The 19124-nt window shown below is 40.3% G+C and overlaps 1 protein-coding gene across 1 annotated transcript; it reads right to left on the bottom strand.

Annotated features, from left to right (window-relative positions):
- Positions 1–475: 475 nt before the first annotated feature.
- Positions 476–18621, bottom strand: LOC118417620 (hepatocyte nuclear factor 4-gamma-like). The gene is given in 11 exon segments (XM_035823230.1): positions 476–2341; positions 2806–2850; positions 3143–3272; positions 3274–3380; positions 3816–4056; positions 5233–5382; positions 6339–6472; positions 7636–7730; positions 8339–8519; positions 12081–12134; positions 18359–18621. Coding segments are annotated over 11 exon segments (1611 nt in total). The 5' UTR covers positions 18543–18621; the 3' UTR covers positions 476–2051.
- Between the last annotated feature and the right edge of the window lie 503 nt (positions 18622–19124).

The raw sequence follows: 19124 nt of genomic DNA, 5'->3' as shown, positions 1-19124 counted from the left end.
TGTCCTTATCATGTGTGCTGTGGGGATTAATGAAATGGTTCTGTTTGCAAGTCATGTGTCAACTTGACATTGACTCATCATTATGTGTCTATTTATGTGGTGCATTTAACATACAGTATCATGCTTTCCGAAAATAATTTCATCAGGTTGGTAGATCATAGGACATAAGAGTTTTCTTTTTTACACAACCAGCAAAAGCGCCACCTACATCGGCTACATATAGTGGCGAGAAGAACTCCAGTTAGAAGCTCTGAAGAAAATGTCTGACAGACATCAAAACGGTGAAAAAACTGGTTGTGTAAAAGAACACTAAATGTCTGACAGACATCGAAACGGTGAGAAAAACTGCCGTTGTGTAAAAGAACACTTATGGCCTAGTATAATGCTTTGTACTCATATGATATAATGTCCTTGTGCAATTGAGGTTAACTCTATTTTTACATGTACACTCATCCATCTGAAAAACATTCGCATCAAGTGCACAGCATTATGCCCTTTTTATTTGAATAAGTCATACAAATATTTCTTCTTGATATATTCATGGATATATGTCATTCAGGATAAAATCTCATCATCAAAAATAAATTATCTTGCACTTTGATATATACACGTAATTACAGAAACCCTGATATCATCTTTTCTCATGGCTTAATCTCAATTTTTGATATGCCATCTAAAGCTAGTATAGTATCCCATAACTAAGTACAAAGTGATGAGAAAGGGAAGATAACTTCATAAAACAGAACTTCTAGTATCTAGATGTCCCATTGGAAAAGAGACATCCTATAAAATGTTCCATATCTCGAGGTCAGGTTATGTTTGACATTGATGAATTTTACTTTGTTAGGAATAACATTGCAGTAAATTAAACTGTTATTTGTTAAGATTTGGTAAGATCATATTGTCAGTCTAGCTGATATCTACAGTAAATTTGAGTACCTAATAAAAGAGCTCAGTTGAGTTAGTAAGAACCTAATAGCAACAACCATTATCAAGAAAGTTACATTCATGTCAGCAACAACATTCCTTATAACAAATTAGTCATTAATTGCATCTTTCCCATTTACTTGAGAAATGGTATTTTGTCAGCATTTGTTACATTTGAAGGAAATTCTTCTATGTACAGAGCTATTAGAGCTTTTGAACCAACTAAAACATGTCTTCAAAATCTTTACATCTTAGATATAAGGTAAAATTCCACATTTTTTTCTGCTACATTTGAGAAATGCCATGTACGACAGTTCAATCTATAATGTGATTTTTTTAAAACTTAAGTTCTCTTACACAGTTCAGAAGTCAATGTAGTTTTCAAAGTCACTTTTAGCCCAGAAGTGACTTACTGTACATTTATACCATTTGCAAGTAACATTTTCAAAATATTTTTGAAGCAGGGCCACAAGACCAGTTGTGGGAACAACTGCTTTTTGTAGAATATCCTCATTCACTGTGAAGAAGCAAACTTTATCCTTTGCGCAAGATTTACTAGCACCAAATTAGGAAAAGAATATTAAGCAGAAATGGTCGCAATACTTTCAAAATAATTCATCTTTTGTAAACTTTTCAAAACATCCTATCTTCTCAGTGACATCTGTCTAATATGCAATGTCAATATCTCACAATTTAGGGAATGTCTTGGTTTAGACAGCATTTGCAACATTAAACTATTTCTAGTTGATACAATGATTGTCATCATATATGCCCCTTTTTCAAAATCCTTTATATTCTCTTGATACATTTATCATATGAGGGCAAAAAGTTTGAAGAGAAATGTTTTAAAAGCCTTTGAGAAGTCTTAACCTAAAATATAGTTAGTATATAACTATTTTACTGGCTCCGTTCCAATTATACATACATGTATACATGTTCACCATGTACTGCATTCACACTTCTAAATTCATGTAGCATTACTTGTGTGAAGTAATAAAAATAGACTTTCCAATTGATGTACTATGCTAATAGTGACACCTTAACTTGATTCACTGAGGTGATATCAGTGGTGTTGCATTTGTTCCATACTCTGCAAACATGTAACCCTGTCTGCACGGGCCTGCTCACAACACTTCCTGTTTAGGGATGGTGACTTGTGCTTGGCTGACCGCCTGAGGAACGGACACTGTGACCGGCACAGAGACTGGCGTGGGCCCCTTGGCGCTGGGCATGAGTGCCGAGGACACGGGCAGCTTGTACTCCAAGGCAGAGGCAGGGAGTTTGAACTCAGGTGGGGAGATGCTGGGGGAGGGGAGGGGGGTGTCGGGTGCGGCACCGTTAGCCAGGTGCATGGCCGTGGTTGGGTCCAGGTGGGGGTGGGTGGCTGGATGGGGAGGGTTGTCTGTGCTCGCACCTGTAGGAAAACATACTGTCAGTCAGGTTTATCTTTTAAGAACTGCTAGTTCAAGTAAGGCCCACATGCATGTATCTTGACATTTCCTTAGAGTGTGGTTCCTATAATGTATATAGCCTTCTGAATAGGGGGTTTAGTGCATATGTGCAAACTTATGCTCAATGTAACAGGTGAGTGTCCCTAGTATATGCTTCTGGGTGTTTTGAAAGAGGCAATTCACAGATAGTCGTTATGCAACTTCATTAGTCTGTTAGACTCCTTCCCTGAAAAGCTGATGCTACTGTCAGTGCATGAGTCCTTCAGGATAATTTCTCCAAATGCCTGCTAGAGTAAGATATTTGGATCTTTAGTGACATGCATTGTCTGTCATATGGGAGATTGTCCTCAAGTCCAGACTTACATGATGTATAGAGAAGAGAGAAGGTTGATCATGATTTAGCCAGAATGGCAGAGAAAGTCCTCACCAATGGGCGGTGAGGGTGGCGCCTCAGACTGATCTGCAGAGCCCCCTGGAGGAATGGAGGAAGCTGCAATGTTCTCAGTCATTTTGTGGAGAAAACATTGAAGCAGGAGGGGGAAGGGTTATGACATTAGGGCAGACAGACTGATGGATTTAGGTGAAAGTTGTTGAAATAAAAAAAAGATAAGGTTTATAGACTGCTTTAAGATTGGTTTGGACTGAGCATGCAAGCCAGGATTTAAAAAAAAATTAGAATAAACAGAAAGAAAAGTGAGTTATATGGATTTTTCTCAGTGATTAGCATATTACAACTTTGCTACAAACAGTAATTTTGTATTTACCTCCCAGGAGCATCTCTTGTAGCAGGTTGTCAATCTTCGCCACCCCAAACAGTTTAGCAAACTGCCCCTGTTCGATCATCTGCCACGTGATGCTCTGGAGGGTTGGCAGGAGGAGGAGGATCTCTCCGAACGCGCCCGCGGGACTCGTACTGTCTGTCGTTGATGTAGTCCTCCAGGTTGAGCTGCACCTGGTAACGCATGGACTTGATCTTGCCCCGCTCGCTCAAGCCCTTGGCATCTAGGAAATGGGAAGAATCTAGAATTAAAATAAGCACAGTGTCAAATGGTAAGAATATGGCTTAGCAACTCAAAGATATGTCATTGAATACAGTGTGCCATTGAATGGATGGACACACTAAATGTTGTTCTCAGACTGTGATCAGAACACATTATACTCACTAACTCTCTGTTCAAGTGATAACATTCTACTTGTACTTAACATCACTTTAAGTGAAAGTCCTGTTATCAGCAATTTAAAAAAGCCAATCAAATTCTACTGACACGGTGCAAGACAGAAGATTAATTCTCTCTCATGCAATATTTGAATATCTCAGAAACTGGTGAACACTTTACAGTAGAACCAAATGTCTCATGTCACAAAACTGTGTGTCAATAGAAAACTATATAATGCTCAGTCTGCACAAAGTCACCATTAGATGGAAGCAGTCGATACCTGGATCAAAGAACACCAGGGCCTTGAGGCAGGCGAACTCGCTGTCATCGATGGCCACCTCCACCAGCGGCTTGACCAGCTCGTCCAGGACACGGCACGCGATGCGGCTGACCTCGATCTCGGGACTGTTGCGGGGGATGATGAAGTCATTCCCCAGGAGAAGGCAGTCCTTCAGGGCCATTGATCGCCGAGCCACACCTAGCAACAGGTGCTCACCTGCATGTGCCCTGAGCAAGGCAACCTGGGAAGGACAAACATCACCATGAACAATATGTAACATCGTGGAGAGTTAGGTAAGGGACCATTTGTGCCTGTGATGTCTGATTGACAGGCATCATGATCAATCAGTGCTTACAAAGTCTCCTCTCTAACAATAATGTTTCTTTCATGTCAGTGGTGTTCTGCTATTCTGTGTTGCTAGGTACATTGTAGTTAGTTGAACAGTAAGGAAATCTCCATTGGAATTGTACGAGGGGCGTGCAATTAGTAATAGTCCTGACCCATTTCCCATAGCAGGAGATTAATGAAACTTGGCACAGTTATTAGTCTTTCTCTTCATAGGAATCACCCAGAGTTATGCATTTCTCCCATTGTTTGATGCAGCTCTGGACACCGATTTTGTAGGACAGCCCAGGTTGGTCCTCCAACTGATGCCTCATCAATGGCACAAGAGGGACGACCAGGTCTGGGAGCTGTTTCCACAAACTTCCAGCCACGTTTGAATTCAGGATGCCAGCGTTTTACAAGGTCATATGATGGGGCATCATCACCATAAGTTTCATTTATTTCATCAAAAGTCTTCTTTGGTGTGCGTCCTTTCAAATACAAAAACCGGATCACTGCGCGACACTCAACTGGTTCCATTTCACACCTGGTCCATTTCGCACCTGACTAAGTTCAAACACCAGTAAATCAGAAACCACAATTAGTTCAGAGCTGTCTTTTGCAACATAACCCATAGAGATATGAATTATTACACATACAAAATTTCATTTAGATCAGACAACTGGAAGTGGGTCAGGACCATTACTTATTGCACGCCCCTCGTACATTAACATGGCATCTTTTTAAAGTTACCAGATTTACCAGATGGCGTCCACATAGCAACACCACATCAGAAGTTGGATCTTTGTGGGTTTTTTAGCAGGTTTGCTCAGTGCAAGGCCACATGGACCACTTATGGGCCACTTGAGCTAACACTTACTGTAGCGGCATCTCTTCTCCCTAAGTCAAAAACGTCAAGCTTAGGAAAGCTTGACTAACTGATTCAACTGTATGCCTCACCTTAGACTATACCAACACACTTGATTCAACATGCACAGTTCTTAACACTTAATTTTTTTCTTTACGTTATAGTCAGAAAGAAAAATACAATTCATTCTTGCAAGACATTAGGTCTTGTTTTCCTTCCTCTCACCTGATCGTCAAGCGGCAGTTCACAGAAGGTGGGGATGTACTTGGCCCACTCCACCAGGATCAGGAGCTGCTGCTTCATGGACTCACAGATATCATTTATCATCGCTATCTTCTTGGAATGTGGGTCACCGCCTGACAGTGGTGTGGAGATCTGGAAAGGTTAAAGAACACAAAAGAAGTCAAGGGAAGGACAGTCACAGGAAAAAACAACCCCAGAACAATGGATAGATGGATGGACATCAAGGACATCCAGACACTAAGAGAAAATCAAGTTTGTAAGACCAATAAGACTGTTCCTTGCTTAAAACAGCGTTTGAGCCGGCTTGTCACACTTAGAGATTATCAGTATGTAAGTATAACAACACTCAACCTCCAACATTCTTCTTCGACAAGGGAAACTGAAGGGTTTAAAGGGGTTTTAGAAGGCTGTTGTTGTTTTTTCAAATGACCAATGGTAATTAAAAGTAACAACTTAGTGATTTTGGCATCAACTATAGCTGAGATTTGTTTCCAAGCTAGAAACTGATAAAAAAAGACTAATGTTTTAACAGAAAGTAAGGTAAGGATAATAGACTAGAAAATCTCTCAATGACCAGACCACCACATAGGAAACACTACAGTGATAGCTGTACTTTGTGGTTGGCAGGAGGTGACAAACAGACTGACAGAACACAAGACCAGACCAGACTACACAGACTGACGGGGACACGATTGTACAACACTTAAAGGTGACACAAGACAGGCTCACTGAGGGTTGACTGGGAATCAGATATGGTGGTTTCAGCCATGCTGATCAAACTCTTGGCAGTTACCGGGAAATCTCGAGACAATTTGAGGTTTCACACCAAATTTAGCACTCAGATAATGAAACAAGAGTCTGAGAAAGGCAGTGTCACCCATGGAAACTAAGATTGGTTCGCTGTTGCGATTTGGGAAATAAAAATGTTTGTAAGTACAAAAGACATGATAAATGGCAGTCAATAAAAGTGCTTTTATTGTTACCTGATTGATGATGATTGGTGCATTGTAAATCCATGCAGGAGAGGATCTAGGGTAGCGGGGTGGGATTTCCATGTACAATTAAAGAGTGGAGCTCCTGTAACTTACGCCAAACGGTTTCTCTACCTGTCTAGACAGGATTTCTGCGTTCATGAGGGCACTGACGGACAGCGGCCCTCCGGCACCAGGGTCCTCGTAGCTCGTCCGACGGGAGCTGATGCGATCTCTCTCATTCTGGACAGCTGGGAACGAAGAAAACTACAAATGAACACATTTTCTCTTACAAGACATGGCTGGCACAATGTCGTAACACTAGATATGTCATAGGTATAGTGTTTGCATGGGTTTCTTTCTTTAAGTTTTAATTTGGTATTGTCAATATGCCGCGACAATATTCATATGTGTGCAATGTGCAGTGATCATAGCTCTTTACTTCCTGATAAATTTATATCACACAATTGATCATAAAAATCTTACAGGAAGTACTTGTACATTACATGTATGTATATGCTAATATATCTCCTTTCTATTACATCCTTCCTTCTACAGCTGGCACTTTCCCAGTAACACTCTCAACTTAAATTTACTGTCTACACAATAGATCTAGTTTCCTTCAATTGACTTATGTTGTCACTGACTGTGTAATCTGGAGTCACTGTCAAAACATTACTACCTTGCACCTACATGTACGTGCAAATTTTTTTGCAAACCGGTATCAACTTATATCTCACTTCCATCCGTGGTTACTCCAAACACGTCCACGCCCCTTACCAAACATGTCCATTTCCCTCTAACTAGTGTTTGATCAAGCCCAGAGGTCCATGCCTAGCTCCTGCACAGTACCCACTTTGCTGTAGTATTTTGACCTTGGCATTTGTGCTATTGCCAGAAGTGATGTTTGTAGCAATATTGACACGGGGCACTCTTCCTTCCTGTGAGACTGTGACATTTTAAACAAACGTGGGGGACCCACGGGGTTTGGCCGCCAGGTTTTTGTTTGGTCAGAATGCATCTATATCCAAATCAGTCCTCGGCCCATCAGATATGCACAGCCTTGCAGTGAGGTAGTCATGGGAGAGACTGGTATGGGCAGGAATGGAAGATAAGCATGGAGGCAGGAGCAAATATGGCGGGCCAAACAAAAACAGTTCTGTGGTTAACCTACTGAGTTGCTAAAAAAGGGAAAATTTGTGGTAGCCAGTGTGACCAGCCTCTTTGAAAAATAGTTCACTCAGCAATCTAATGGTTAGTCTCTCAATTATGACAACTGCTTTAAAACAACCATGCATATCTAATATTCTGAATAACACTCAAGGTTGAAGCAAGAAGGTAATATAGAGATAATATAACCTCCTTGTTTCAAGTTACCTGTCTTCCAAAGAACATCATGAATAGTACGTACTACCTTCTTTCTTCATGCCAGCCCTGAAGCACTTCTTCAGCCTGCAGTATCTGCACTGGTTCCTCTTGTCTTTGTCCACTACACACATGCGGTTGAATCTGGACAGAAGACAATTCTATCAGTATGCTGTGATGGAAAAATAAAATTAAGACACGCTAAGCACAATACTCTTTGCTTTGTTTTGGTTTGGTTTTAGTTAGGATCTCCATAAGTGATTTACACGTCACTTTTCTTCCTTGAGTCTGGATTTGTCATACTGAAGCTGCTACAATTTATTTGACATGCCAGGAAATGTTTTACCTAAAAGCTATCTCATTTTAAAATGCTCTGTCTCTCTGAAATACTTTAGGAAGATTTCGATATCCACTTTATCATCTTACACCAAACATTAGTTCACATTTATCCATTAGTTCATGTATATTCGTCTTCGTTGAAAACAGAGAATCTAGGGCTATCAAGTAGGCAAACAGTGGTTTGAAATTGCAATATTATCAAAATGTTGCAATCTGAAACCACAGTTCGTCGACTTGATATATCTAAAAACATTGACTATAGTTTGCCCCTCAGATAAAGCGTTTCACCCTCAGCACTCAAGTAGTGATTTAGTTCACTAATGTATTTACGATCTATGTGATAGAAACTTATTGGATCCTGAAGAGAATGCCTTTCGCTGACCATGTTTCACTACTTTTGTTTATCACCTCACCTGCAGGTGTAGACATGGTTCTTGCGTACGCTGCGTCTGAAGAAGCCCTTGCAGCCGTCGCAGCTGGCAGCACCATAGTGTTTCCCTGTGGCACGGTCTCCGCAAATTGCACATTGTGACAAGGTGACGTCCGTCTCTGCACCCAGGGTAAAATCAGCCTGGGGCTGCTTCACCATTTGAACTGTAAAGGGACCATAAATATGATCATCACCTCTTTCATGACCATAAACAACGCACATTTGAGAAACGTCAGCTCTTGTTATTCTGATACTGTAAATGCATTAAAGTTCGCGGGGATTTAATTTCGCGGTAGCGGGGAAAAAGACTTTTCCCGGTGGATTTAAGTTCACGGTAACACCATAGACTGCAATCTAATACCATGATAGAAAAATGTTCGCGGTGGTTTTAAGTTCGCGGTGAAGTGGTCACCGCGAAAACCGCTAACATTAATCCACCGCGAACATTTCTGCATTTACAGTATATAAAATGCGACACTGCATTGGATCTAGGATTTATCATAGCTTCATAACTACCACTGAGGGACAGAAGGAATCATGGAACAGGTTACAGGGAGAAAAATGATCTTAGGAATTTGACAAATGGGAAAATAAACAAGCATGCCCTCTTGAAATGAGAAATTTTTGCTCCACATAACTCCACACAGACAACCACAGTCCCAATCTTCTGTCTATAAAAAAAAAACTGCATGAAAAATACTGAACTGATACTGATTCCACTTGTTTGTGTATGGTGGTGGTGGTGGTGTTTGTGGGAGGGGGGGGGGGGTAAATTGACTTTATTTTATACTTTCAAATGTTATAATGATCCATACAAGTTTATAGATCTGCTAATATATGATTGTCATGCCAGCTTAAGCTAGAGTACATTCAGTTGATCATAAAAGCTTTTTGAAGCAGTCAAGATGGCCTCCTTCTATTCTCCTTGTTAGTCATCTCCGTGGTGCTGAAATGTCTTCAAATAAAAGCCCTGTCCTTCCTACAGTTCTTCAGCACGGCCAACTTCAAACCCGGAAAGAGGTTCAACTGACGGGTCAGTCCCTACTAAGAAAAGGCCCAGCCTGTCGGCAGAACGGCTTGTTTACTCACCACAGTGCCGCACAATACAGAGTCAACAGGGCCCGTGTCAACTAATGTAACTACATTCCTGTGGCTTAAGGCTCTTGCAATAACTTAAGACACACCCAAACACCTTAGCTTGTTGGAATACACTGTTAACACATGTAGCAGATGCTTTGAACAGTAGTAGCACTGCCCAAGTTAAAAATTGGGAGTGAGTATGGAACTGTACATGTACATGTATGTGAGGGAATTTTGCTGAAGGTTGTATTAGTCTGTGCAACACAAACTCTCAGCCTTTTTTAAGATACTTGGTGGGAGGGTCTGTGAGTGACTTAATCAGGCTAATGCCATGTAGACATCCCCATTAATCACAACTTACCCCCTCTAGTTTTATAGACTAATTTCAACAACTGGTTTATTTGTCACCAACACTAGATGGCAGTAACTTTTGGTTTAGAAATCAAGAACTTTTGGAAGTTATTTCCAGCAAAACTAGCTGTTATTAGCATGGAATTTAAGAACTGTTACAGTTTTGGTCAGAGACCTTCTTAAGTTTATAAAATAAAGCTGTTTGAGTGCAGGGCACGGCAGAACATGTTCAAGGGATACGCCCTTCACAACAATGAACTCTGACTCCAAACGCAAACAAAAGAGAGAAAAAGACATGTTAACTGTGATTCCTACATTTACACACACCTGAGATGACAAAGGAATACACAGTTATTTTGTTCTGAGAGAATACATACAACCATACTCCCAAGATTGAGACTATGGGAAATAACAATCTAAGCTGCCATTAGAAGTATGTCTTCGCTGCTATATGGCATGTACTAACACATCTTCTAAAGGCCACGCCCCTTTCTAACCTGCCAGTGAATGTGTTCTCAATTATTAGCAAGATATGACATTTGAATATAAGCACTTATCAATATGTTTAAATATTTGCCAACTAATGCAAATATGACTTGAAAAACATGCCGCTGTGGGTGAGTAGAAGGTACCTTACGTGTGAGGAGCCTGATATTTGCCTGCGCTGACCTCCAGGTCACCCGAACATTCCAACGCATGAGCGTCATTGGAAAAAAAAACGATAAGCTCTGCAAACAGTTGAGCGAAAAGTGACCAATGATATCTTGACATTATAAAGTAACGCATGTAGCAGTTTAATGAACTGGATCAAGAAAAATGTCATTTGAGGCAAAGTTCTACCCGTTAATTAATAGCCACTTATCTACGCCAAGCCAAACAACACAGTAATTCAACATGGGTACTAATCATTTCCTTCCTCCTCTCCAATTATATCTTCTTCAAAAATGGAAGTAAATCTTTTAGAAAACTGTAGAATTTCTTTAGCATTTAAGTTGTACAACAACAACTTAGATATCTTGAAACTGTCAATTGATTTTGTTACTGCAGTCAGCAAAATAATTACTAGTCCCGTGACTCCAAGAAGATAAAGTAATTGACTCAAGTCAGATCAAACACTAGCTGGTGTCACTAATGATAATCGGACTCACAAATATTTGCTCTACTTTTGTGTTGCCCCCCTCTTTTCAAACACCGCTGATACGGCTGGGTTAGCTTTATAATCTGTGGGGTAGAGTGGATCGGAGTGTCACGACAACAAAGTACCTGGTTTGTTCACCTCTCGATAAAATGGACAGGAATTGAAAGATGGCTACAGACATGAAACAGAAAAAAAATTTAGAATTTCAGGACTTAATCTTAGTAATTCTTGAGACTAGCACCTTACACCTTTAGTTCAAGTTTTGTCTTTTGCAACATCATCCTAGGCTAGGATGTCCGATATTTGTACTGGTAATGAGAATTCAAATTCTAAGACCACAAAAGGCCCAAATACTCAAGGAGACTCAAATTAACTCCCACTAGCTCTGTAGTGCTGAAAATCATCAATATATGAGAAGCAGTGGATATCAAATCATTGAAAAAGTCATTTTTCTAACGTCTATTAGTAACATATCATAAAAGATCACGTAACAATGTTATACAATTTCTGATCCCAACTATTCACACTTCATGCATGATTGTGGGATGTACATATTGTCAAGTATTTTGCAACAGGAGGAATTGTCCTGTCTTCTAGGCCAAAAGTTTCGAGATAAGATACTTATGCAACTAATGTTTTTGCCCCAAGCTACTATGGAGACACCCCGTCTCCTAAAGGACCATTAGGCCCAGAAGAGGGCGGCTGATGAGTGACTATGGTAAAACTAAATGAGAAATTGAAGCATTTACTTTCTTTGAACATTCTCTCAACATCTTTCAAACCTGACACATTACCATGACTTTACCAAGACATTCATCATTACAAGCCAAGGACATTGTTAAATTCTAGGAACCTTAGTTCACACTCACACCTACCAACTTACTGAGTGAGAATCCGAGGTTATCGGGCTAGAAAAATTAAAGGCATCCGATGCAGATACCAAATTGTTCATTGATCACATTGGTAGTTATATGCTATGGACAATTATGATATCAAATCTTGTTGCAATTAGACATTAATAGGGCTGTAAGTTTTGAAATAGACCCTCATGCTGACACTTCTGCAAGACCTCAATGATCTCATACTTCAAGGGAATACAAAGAATTAAAAGGTTGATGTATAACTGTGAAGCATCAGGAGAGAAACTTGTGAATACCTGGAGGTTTGATGGTGGGTAACCCTGTCATGCTGTCCGATCCACCAAACATGGCTGAAAGAACAGATAGCAAAGAAGGTCTGAAGACAGAGAAAGCTGCAACAATGGTAGAAACTGTGGAAGGAATGTTCTACCGTAACACTGTTTCATGCAGTGATCTTTTTACAAAGTTTATCATACGATTCTTTCTTTTGGACTTGGTTTATACAAGCAGCAGAGTTCGCAATTAACTTATAGACTTATGTTAGAATTAATGCACTGCCTCGCTTACTTTTCTTGCTTTAGAAAGTGAAATGCCTGTAGAGATATACCTCAGGATATTACACATTACAAGATGATACACATGTTACAAATATCACCTGTAACAACCATTACAAACTTCTTGTGTTTTAAACGACAGCACCTGATCCAAACTTACCCTATTACAAACCTCGCCATCTTCACTTCTCTACCCTCCAGACACAATCAAGGGGAGCGGACAAACAATCAAGCTTTCACTTCTACCCTTTACCCCAAAACATCCCCAAGATTTACAACTGTAGCTTTCACTGTGTTGGTTTAAAGAGAAGTACACTGTGCCCCTTGGTACAAAAGCCAACGACTTACTCACACAACAGACCTTACAGTCTGCCCACCTGGCCAACCAAGTTATTTCAATCTGTACTCTGCACATAAATCCTAACTTCCTGCTTTGGCAACAAAATATCTACACATTGCTTAAATTGCAATAATAGATTTTTACATCAGGGATTACATAACAATGGACATAATCCATGCGGATTCTGAAGGATTTTAAAGACTAGCAGATCCGAAGTCTAATTAGTAGGGTAAAGAACAAATTCCACCATTTACCTGATAAGGCAATTTAAAAGGACTTCGATGCCTGAAACAACTCGACTGAAGTGCAATGTGTGTTTGACTGCCCAGCCCACAAATACGCATCCAGGTCTTAAGCCGGCCGGGATTTTGATGGATCGTGAAACAACGCTACTATTTTTGCGGTTTTTATCAGGGGACTGAGATTGGGTCTTCTATCGAGGCTCCCATTTGCCTCCCAACCTGCTTGTGTAAATTTGCCGTTAAGGTCGTGGCCGCTGTTGCTAGCTGGCGAAATATGCTTACTCAATTGATTTCTGAGATTGCGGCCACAGCAACCTTACCACTATTGCCCCCCTGTTCTACTACTCAAAAGTTCCAAAGCACCGCGAACCTTCCCTTACAAGGTCTCAGGTGCAAGTCTGAAGTGTATCTACACAGTTACTTTGACTTTCCTAAAACTTTAAACTTTGTTCCCTTGGCCATTGTTGTACTGTATGGACCACACCTTTTATTGCCCCATTTCTCAAATGTTTTGACAAGGTTTATGCTGTGTAGCCACAGAGGAATTTCTAACGTAAGCCGCCCATACCTGTCCACTATGGAGTGGTACGTTCCCAGGTGATAAAAGATCTTTAACTGACAGGTGTGTACAGCCGGCGAGAAAAACATGTTATCCCGATTGGCCGTCGAACAATCACCAATAGTTAATGGCTAACTATTTTGCACCCCTAGTAAGGCACACAACTGGGTTTTCATTGCACAGCCCGATACATGCCTTCACAGAGTGTTTGAACAGGGAGAGATGCTGCTTACCTAGACCAGGAGGTGAGAATGAAGAGGATGAAAAACATCACACTGGTGAAAAGAACATGCAGAGAATAGAACATTTGACATCTAAAGCTACAGATGTATGGTATTTATAACCAACAAATAAACTGACAGGTGGAATATGTACCCATCTGTAGCTGAAAAGGGACTTGAATGGCCTAATGTCCATCAATAAGTGGCATGAATGTTAAGGTCGTCTTACTAAGTATGCATAGGTGCAGTTACAGTTAACTATGGCTGACACATAGAACAAGGTTACTGCAAATTATGCAATTCATCAGCCTTATGTACCACAAGTCATATACAAGGGGTCATCAATAAGCTTGCAGGCTCAGCAGAAATAGTGAACTATTTTTGTATCAAGATACAGGTTAGATGCAATAAAAAGCTGGTGAGAAAGGGAAGGAGGGTGGGACAAGAGTAAAAATTAAACAACGACAGATCTATTTGTCACCCCAAATAAGGAGATAGAAACTGAGACGTGTCCTCATAACACTCAATCTAACTTTCTTCTTTAAAATCATTGTACCACTAGGAAGTCTTTTTTTAAATTGTCCCATTCAAAATTCCCCATCAAATCCTCAGTCTTTCTCATTGTCCAATGGGGATGATCACTTGGACTTATTCCACTCTGGTTCTTCAACCTTAAGTAAAGGCTTAACAACACTTTCCATATTCCGTTCATTTATCTCTCAGGCCAAGTCTTTTCTTTCAAAGAAAAGCAAATAAATAAGTTGAACTTTTTAGATTGATCAGGCCTATTTCATTTCATGTTATCATATCTAACTTTACATGTAGTAATTATGGCGATCACTATCTAATTCTATCCAACAACAACATCAAAATAAAAAGATGTTACTGCTTATAACTTAACGTTACCAGGAATTGTTCTCTACCAAGTAATCCTGCACATTGTACTTAACAATGTTGATTTGATAATATCATATGGATGACATCCTCTGGGAACCCCAAATCTGATGAGAGCGTGCGAATAAAAAAAGTTGGGCCAAAACAGTTGCCTTCTGTACGAAATCTAAGCGGTCAGGAAGGTTGAACACATGATTGAGAACACAGAGTATGGTGTATCAAACAATAGATTCTTCATTTCTCTCCTTTTCCATCTTCTTCTTTTACATTGGCATTCTATGACATTCTAATTTTTTTGGGCAATCTACGGCACACAACGTGCACATTTTTTTTGCTCATTTTGCAGCGGCTTTGAATGATTTTAGTACCGTTGAAACTTTTTTTGGGAAACGGACGAAATTTGATGCATACACAGATGCCATCCATATGATCAAATCAACATGCTTATATAAACAGAAAGGTGCCAACTCTTTTGGATCTAGTTGAAAAGAGTACATGAGTCTGTTATCAGATCTTCACACATCTCCCACATCCTGACTTGATTGATCGTTTGTGTATCTGCTGTTTGACTAATGGCGTTATCATTATGACAACACACTAACATACTTTCCCACCAGTCAGGTAGTTATTAATAGGTGTACAATTGTTCTTCGTGGGGGATGTGGGGTCACAAAAGGTCAGCCCACAAGGCCACTTGCTTCTAACTGGCCCCTTTTTATCCCCAAAAAAGCAAGGTTGTCATGTGGGATATACCATTGCCTCGTGATGGGGACAGGACACCCTAATTGTCTGGTTGTTTCTTTATGATAGAAAACATCTAAAAGCTATAAGAGTAATAAGAAAGAATACCCCTAGCCAACATTCCTTGACAGCTGGTCTTTGGTTGTAAAATTGAAGAGGCTGTGATAATCAGGTCATCAAAATCATCTTATCTTCTTCATCCAACAGCAGATTACCAGTAATATTGTCTACCGTATAAAATCTGGCATAGGCACCAACTTCCATAACTCACAATCTTGGGAAAAACCCAGGTCTTCTTCAATGTTGCGTGTGTGAGTAAATAACTTAGTAGTGACACATTACGACACATTACGATGCATAAGTATATATAGCAGCAACTTTAATTACTTTTTTGTTAGTTTTGTTCTCTCTTGGATGATTTATGATCTTTCCATTATGTGTTTAGTGCCAAGTCAAAGATCAATGTCATTCCAGAAATGGTACGCTTGAACAAATATCCATTAAATCTAATCTCATGAAGTTATGTAACGCATGCCCTATATGGAACGGACCCAGCACTAATTTAACTCGATTCTATATCCATGAGAGCTGATTATTCATCATTAGCTGCTCTTCGGATGATGTTGGAGCACAGTTGAGGGTTAAGATCCACTCAAACGTTCATCAGTCCGAGAGAAGAGTCTAGGTGATGCAACCACAGCCCCTTCATCTCAGGATGTGACAGATGATTGATTAGATAAGCTCTCCAAACTTTAAACAATCAATAAATCAATGCCAAAAAGTAGGTAAAAGACCATGAGAGAAAATACCACTGAATACAAATGTATGTTGATGTATGTTCATTATGTTGATGTATGTCTCTCTCTCACTCTAAGTGCCTAGGCCAGTGACTGGCCCCTTGCTCCCTCCGTGATATTTCTCCAGACTGCACGATGTATGTTGGCATCCTTCAATAAAGGCTCAAAACCCTGGTACCATCGAGCAACAAAAGAGAGCGATTTATGTTGCTGTATAGTGCTATGCATTGGTCTGGGCACTTTAGACACCTGTTGCATACCTGCACATGACAGCAGCATCAAAATGCAGGCTGTAGGAAGATTAATTAGCTCTACTGTAGTTTTTGCCACCCAAATGTCACATGTTTCAATTACCAGTATTTATACAGCCTTATCTTACCAAGCCTTATCTTCTTGGACCATCCAATCACAGAGCAAAATGGTCCAACCAATCACAAAGCATCAGATTTCATCCACCCCTTCCTCCAAGGACACCAGAGATTGAGATTTGGGACAGTATTCTGCTTCATTTTTTTTTCCATCTAAATCAGTGCTTGATAGCCTTTGTTGTTGAATTTCATTGTTAAATCTGTCATTCATAGCTTTCGAAAAAGCATTTCCATCAATTTTATTGAAAGAAATTCAGAATTTTTTAATGAAATGTGAAATGTTTGTCCCAGGATAGAGCGAAGGGTCCCAGAGAAGTTGGAGGGATTTTTTTCATATCTTTTTTTTTCTTTTGTTAGTAAAATCAATCCCTAAAACTACCCTGAGTTATGCTTATTAGTGCAAACAAATCAAGGAAGTGGTAACAATTATGAGCATATGACAAAACTTACCAATACATGCATATTGTGCAATTTTGACATCCTAAGTCACACATCAAAGGTCCTTCTAAGAATGTCCTGACAGCAATAGCTGATTGTAAATACATGTATAGGTTCTCTAGTACAACATGTTTGAAATGTAATCCTTGTTATGCCTTTGTGTATCTATTTGCTACACTTGGCTGGACTGTAATGAATACGCCTGTTGTTGTTGTTGTTGTTGTTATGGTATCAGGAAGATCACAAAAACAACATAGGCAAAATAGCTATGAGTTTGATAGCATGCAGTAAGAATGGTGACTTGCAGAAGTATGTTAGGGTGCTATTAATATTGTACACACACTTACTGACAAGAGACAAGTAGGTAAGGGTTGTTGTCACTTGGAGAGAAAAAGAGAATCTGTTTGGAGAATGGCAAAATGAAAGACCTCTCTCATTCTTAGTATTTTTCACATTTTTGCAACATTAAAAGTTCTTTCCAAGTATTGTATTTTTAAATGATACACCTGCTCCTAGCATTAGTATTGTTAGGAATACTACTCTAAGAAAAGAACACTAAGTAAATGCTGCAAAAAACAGGTGTAGACATTGAGAATGAGTTAGATCTGTACATCTGCTTGGAGATTAGGTAGCCACCCTACCACCCCTTTGGTTAGCAATACTGGTTGGTCCCCTGTTACAAGAACCAAGGCTAAGCCCAGTCATGGCTACGGCCAGCTGATGGGGTCAAGGTGTGTTTTGGGGTCCAGATAAATTCAGCAACTTTCGTTCAATGATTTTCAGAGAGTGACGGGCGACTTGCCAAATATGAAGAAAGTGATCATCACAACAACCTTGCTAAATACAAAACAGCTGGACTGAATAAGGAAAACAACAGCGGGAGGGGGTGGTCTTTCCTGAGCTGACAACCAAATAAACATATTACAAATAGAAAAGAAACATTTAGGAATTTTTAATGTCGTATGCATGCATTTCTGAATCACAGTAAAGCGCCTTATCGACAGTGTTATTAGAAATTTGGAGAAATCATGAGTTCTCCGAGCAGCTCCCCAGTTGGTACCACTTGGCTCGGGAAAAACAACTGTGGTTACTCGTGTGACAATCAAACTGCGATCTCAGCAGGTTTGGACATGTTTGTGAACCATCGCGCTAAAAACTTCTAGACCTTGCTTCCTTCTCCGCTGGTCGAAAATGAAAGTAAAAGTTGGCCCAAAGTTTAGAAGTTCTCTGCCTTGCGCCTTTTCTGGGCGAGTTTGTACACTTACAGGTCGCCTGCCCCGTTACCAGCGTGAGATAAAACTGTGCAAACAATTTTTGGTCAGCCGGCTGGTGGGAGACAAGCAACCTGTGTAAAAACGCGCCCAGATCGCTCGCGTTTCCCACACTCTGCGGAAAAAAAGAGGTCGCGCGACAAATTCACCTTCTTCGGACTTTTTTCCGGTCATAATGCGTTGACCCGGCATCTGTTGACGGGTGGTTGGGCAGGGGAAACTGGACGTTGGACCCTCGGAAGACCCTTGGACCGGCGGCTGGTTGAGCGGCTTGCGGCGAGCTGGGAGAGTTGCGGGTAGGGGGAGGGGCCAGGGATGGCGTAATCCGATCATGTGAGGCGAGATTTATTCTGGCGATTCCAGCAACTTTGAGTTTACCGAGCATTTTCTCACGCACAAGGAGATTCCTGGACGCCAACCAACCGTTCGCAAATCGGACATTTAGAAGCAATTACTTTATTAGACTTCTCTAAACACAAGACTACTGAATTAAAATACTTCCAGGTTCTGCGACTTCACATTGAAAAGTTTACCATGAACTCTACCACCCCTTTTCCAGATGGACTCGACTTGACAAACTTCAGCAGAATCGCTGACCTCTGAATGACCCTACTCTGACTGCTCGGGCAGTTACCTTCGCTTTGCGGCGCTACAACACGGACACTTGTCAGGCGATCCTCTTCGATTCATCATTTGGAGACCAATGCCTTCTAAACCCAGTAAAGAGTTAAAAGATAATACTCCTTATGTTTGTCTTGATTGTGGTTGTAGATCTATAGAGTTATCTAGAGGTTCAATAAATGAATAATCAAGGGTAGTTTACTTTTTGCAGAATTGGGCTAGATGGTTTTTTAAGGTACACTTACATTTGTACATGTACTGTTTAACAATCTGGTGTCTGTACACAAACGGTTA

This window comes from Branchiostoma floridae, chromosome 6, assembly GCF_000003815.2.
Source record: "Branchiostoma floridae strain S238N-H82 chromosome 6, Bfl_VNyyK, whole genome shotgun sequence".
Taxonomy (NCBI): domain Eukaryota; kingdom Metazoa; phylum Chordata; class Leptocardii; order Amphioxiformes; family Branchiostomatidae; genus Branchiostoma; species Branchiostoma floridae.
Note: the sequence above shows the minus strand (reverse complement) of the source record. Positions and strands in the feature narration are given on the sequence as shown.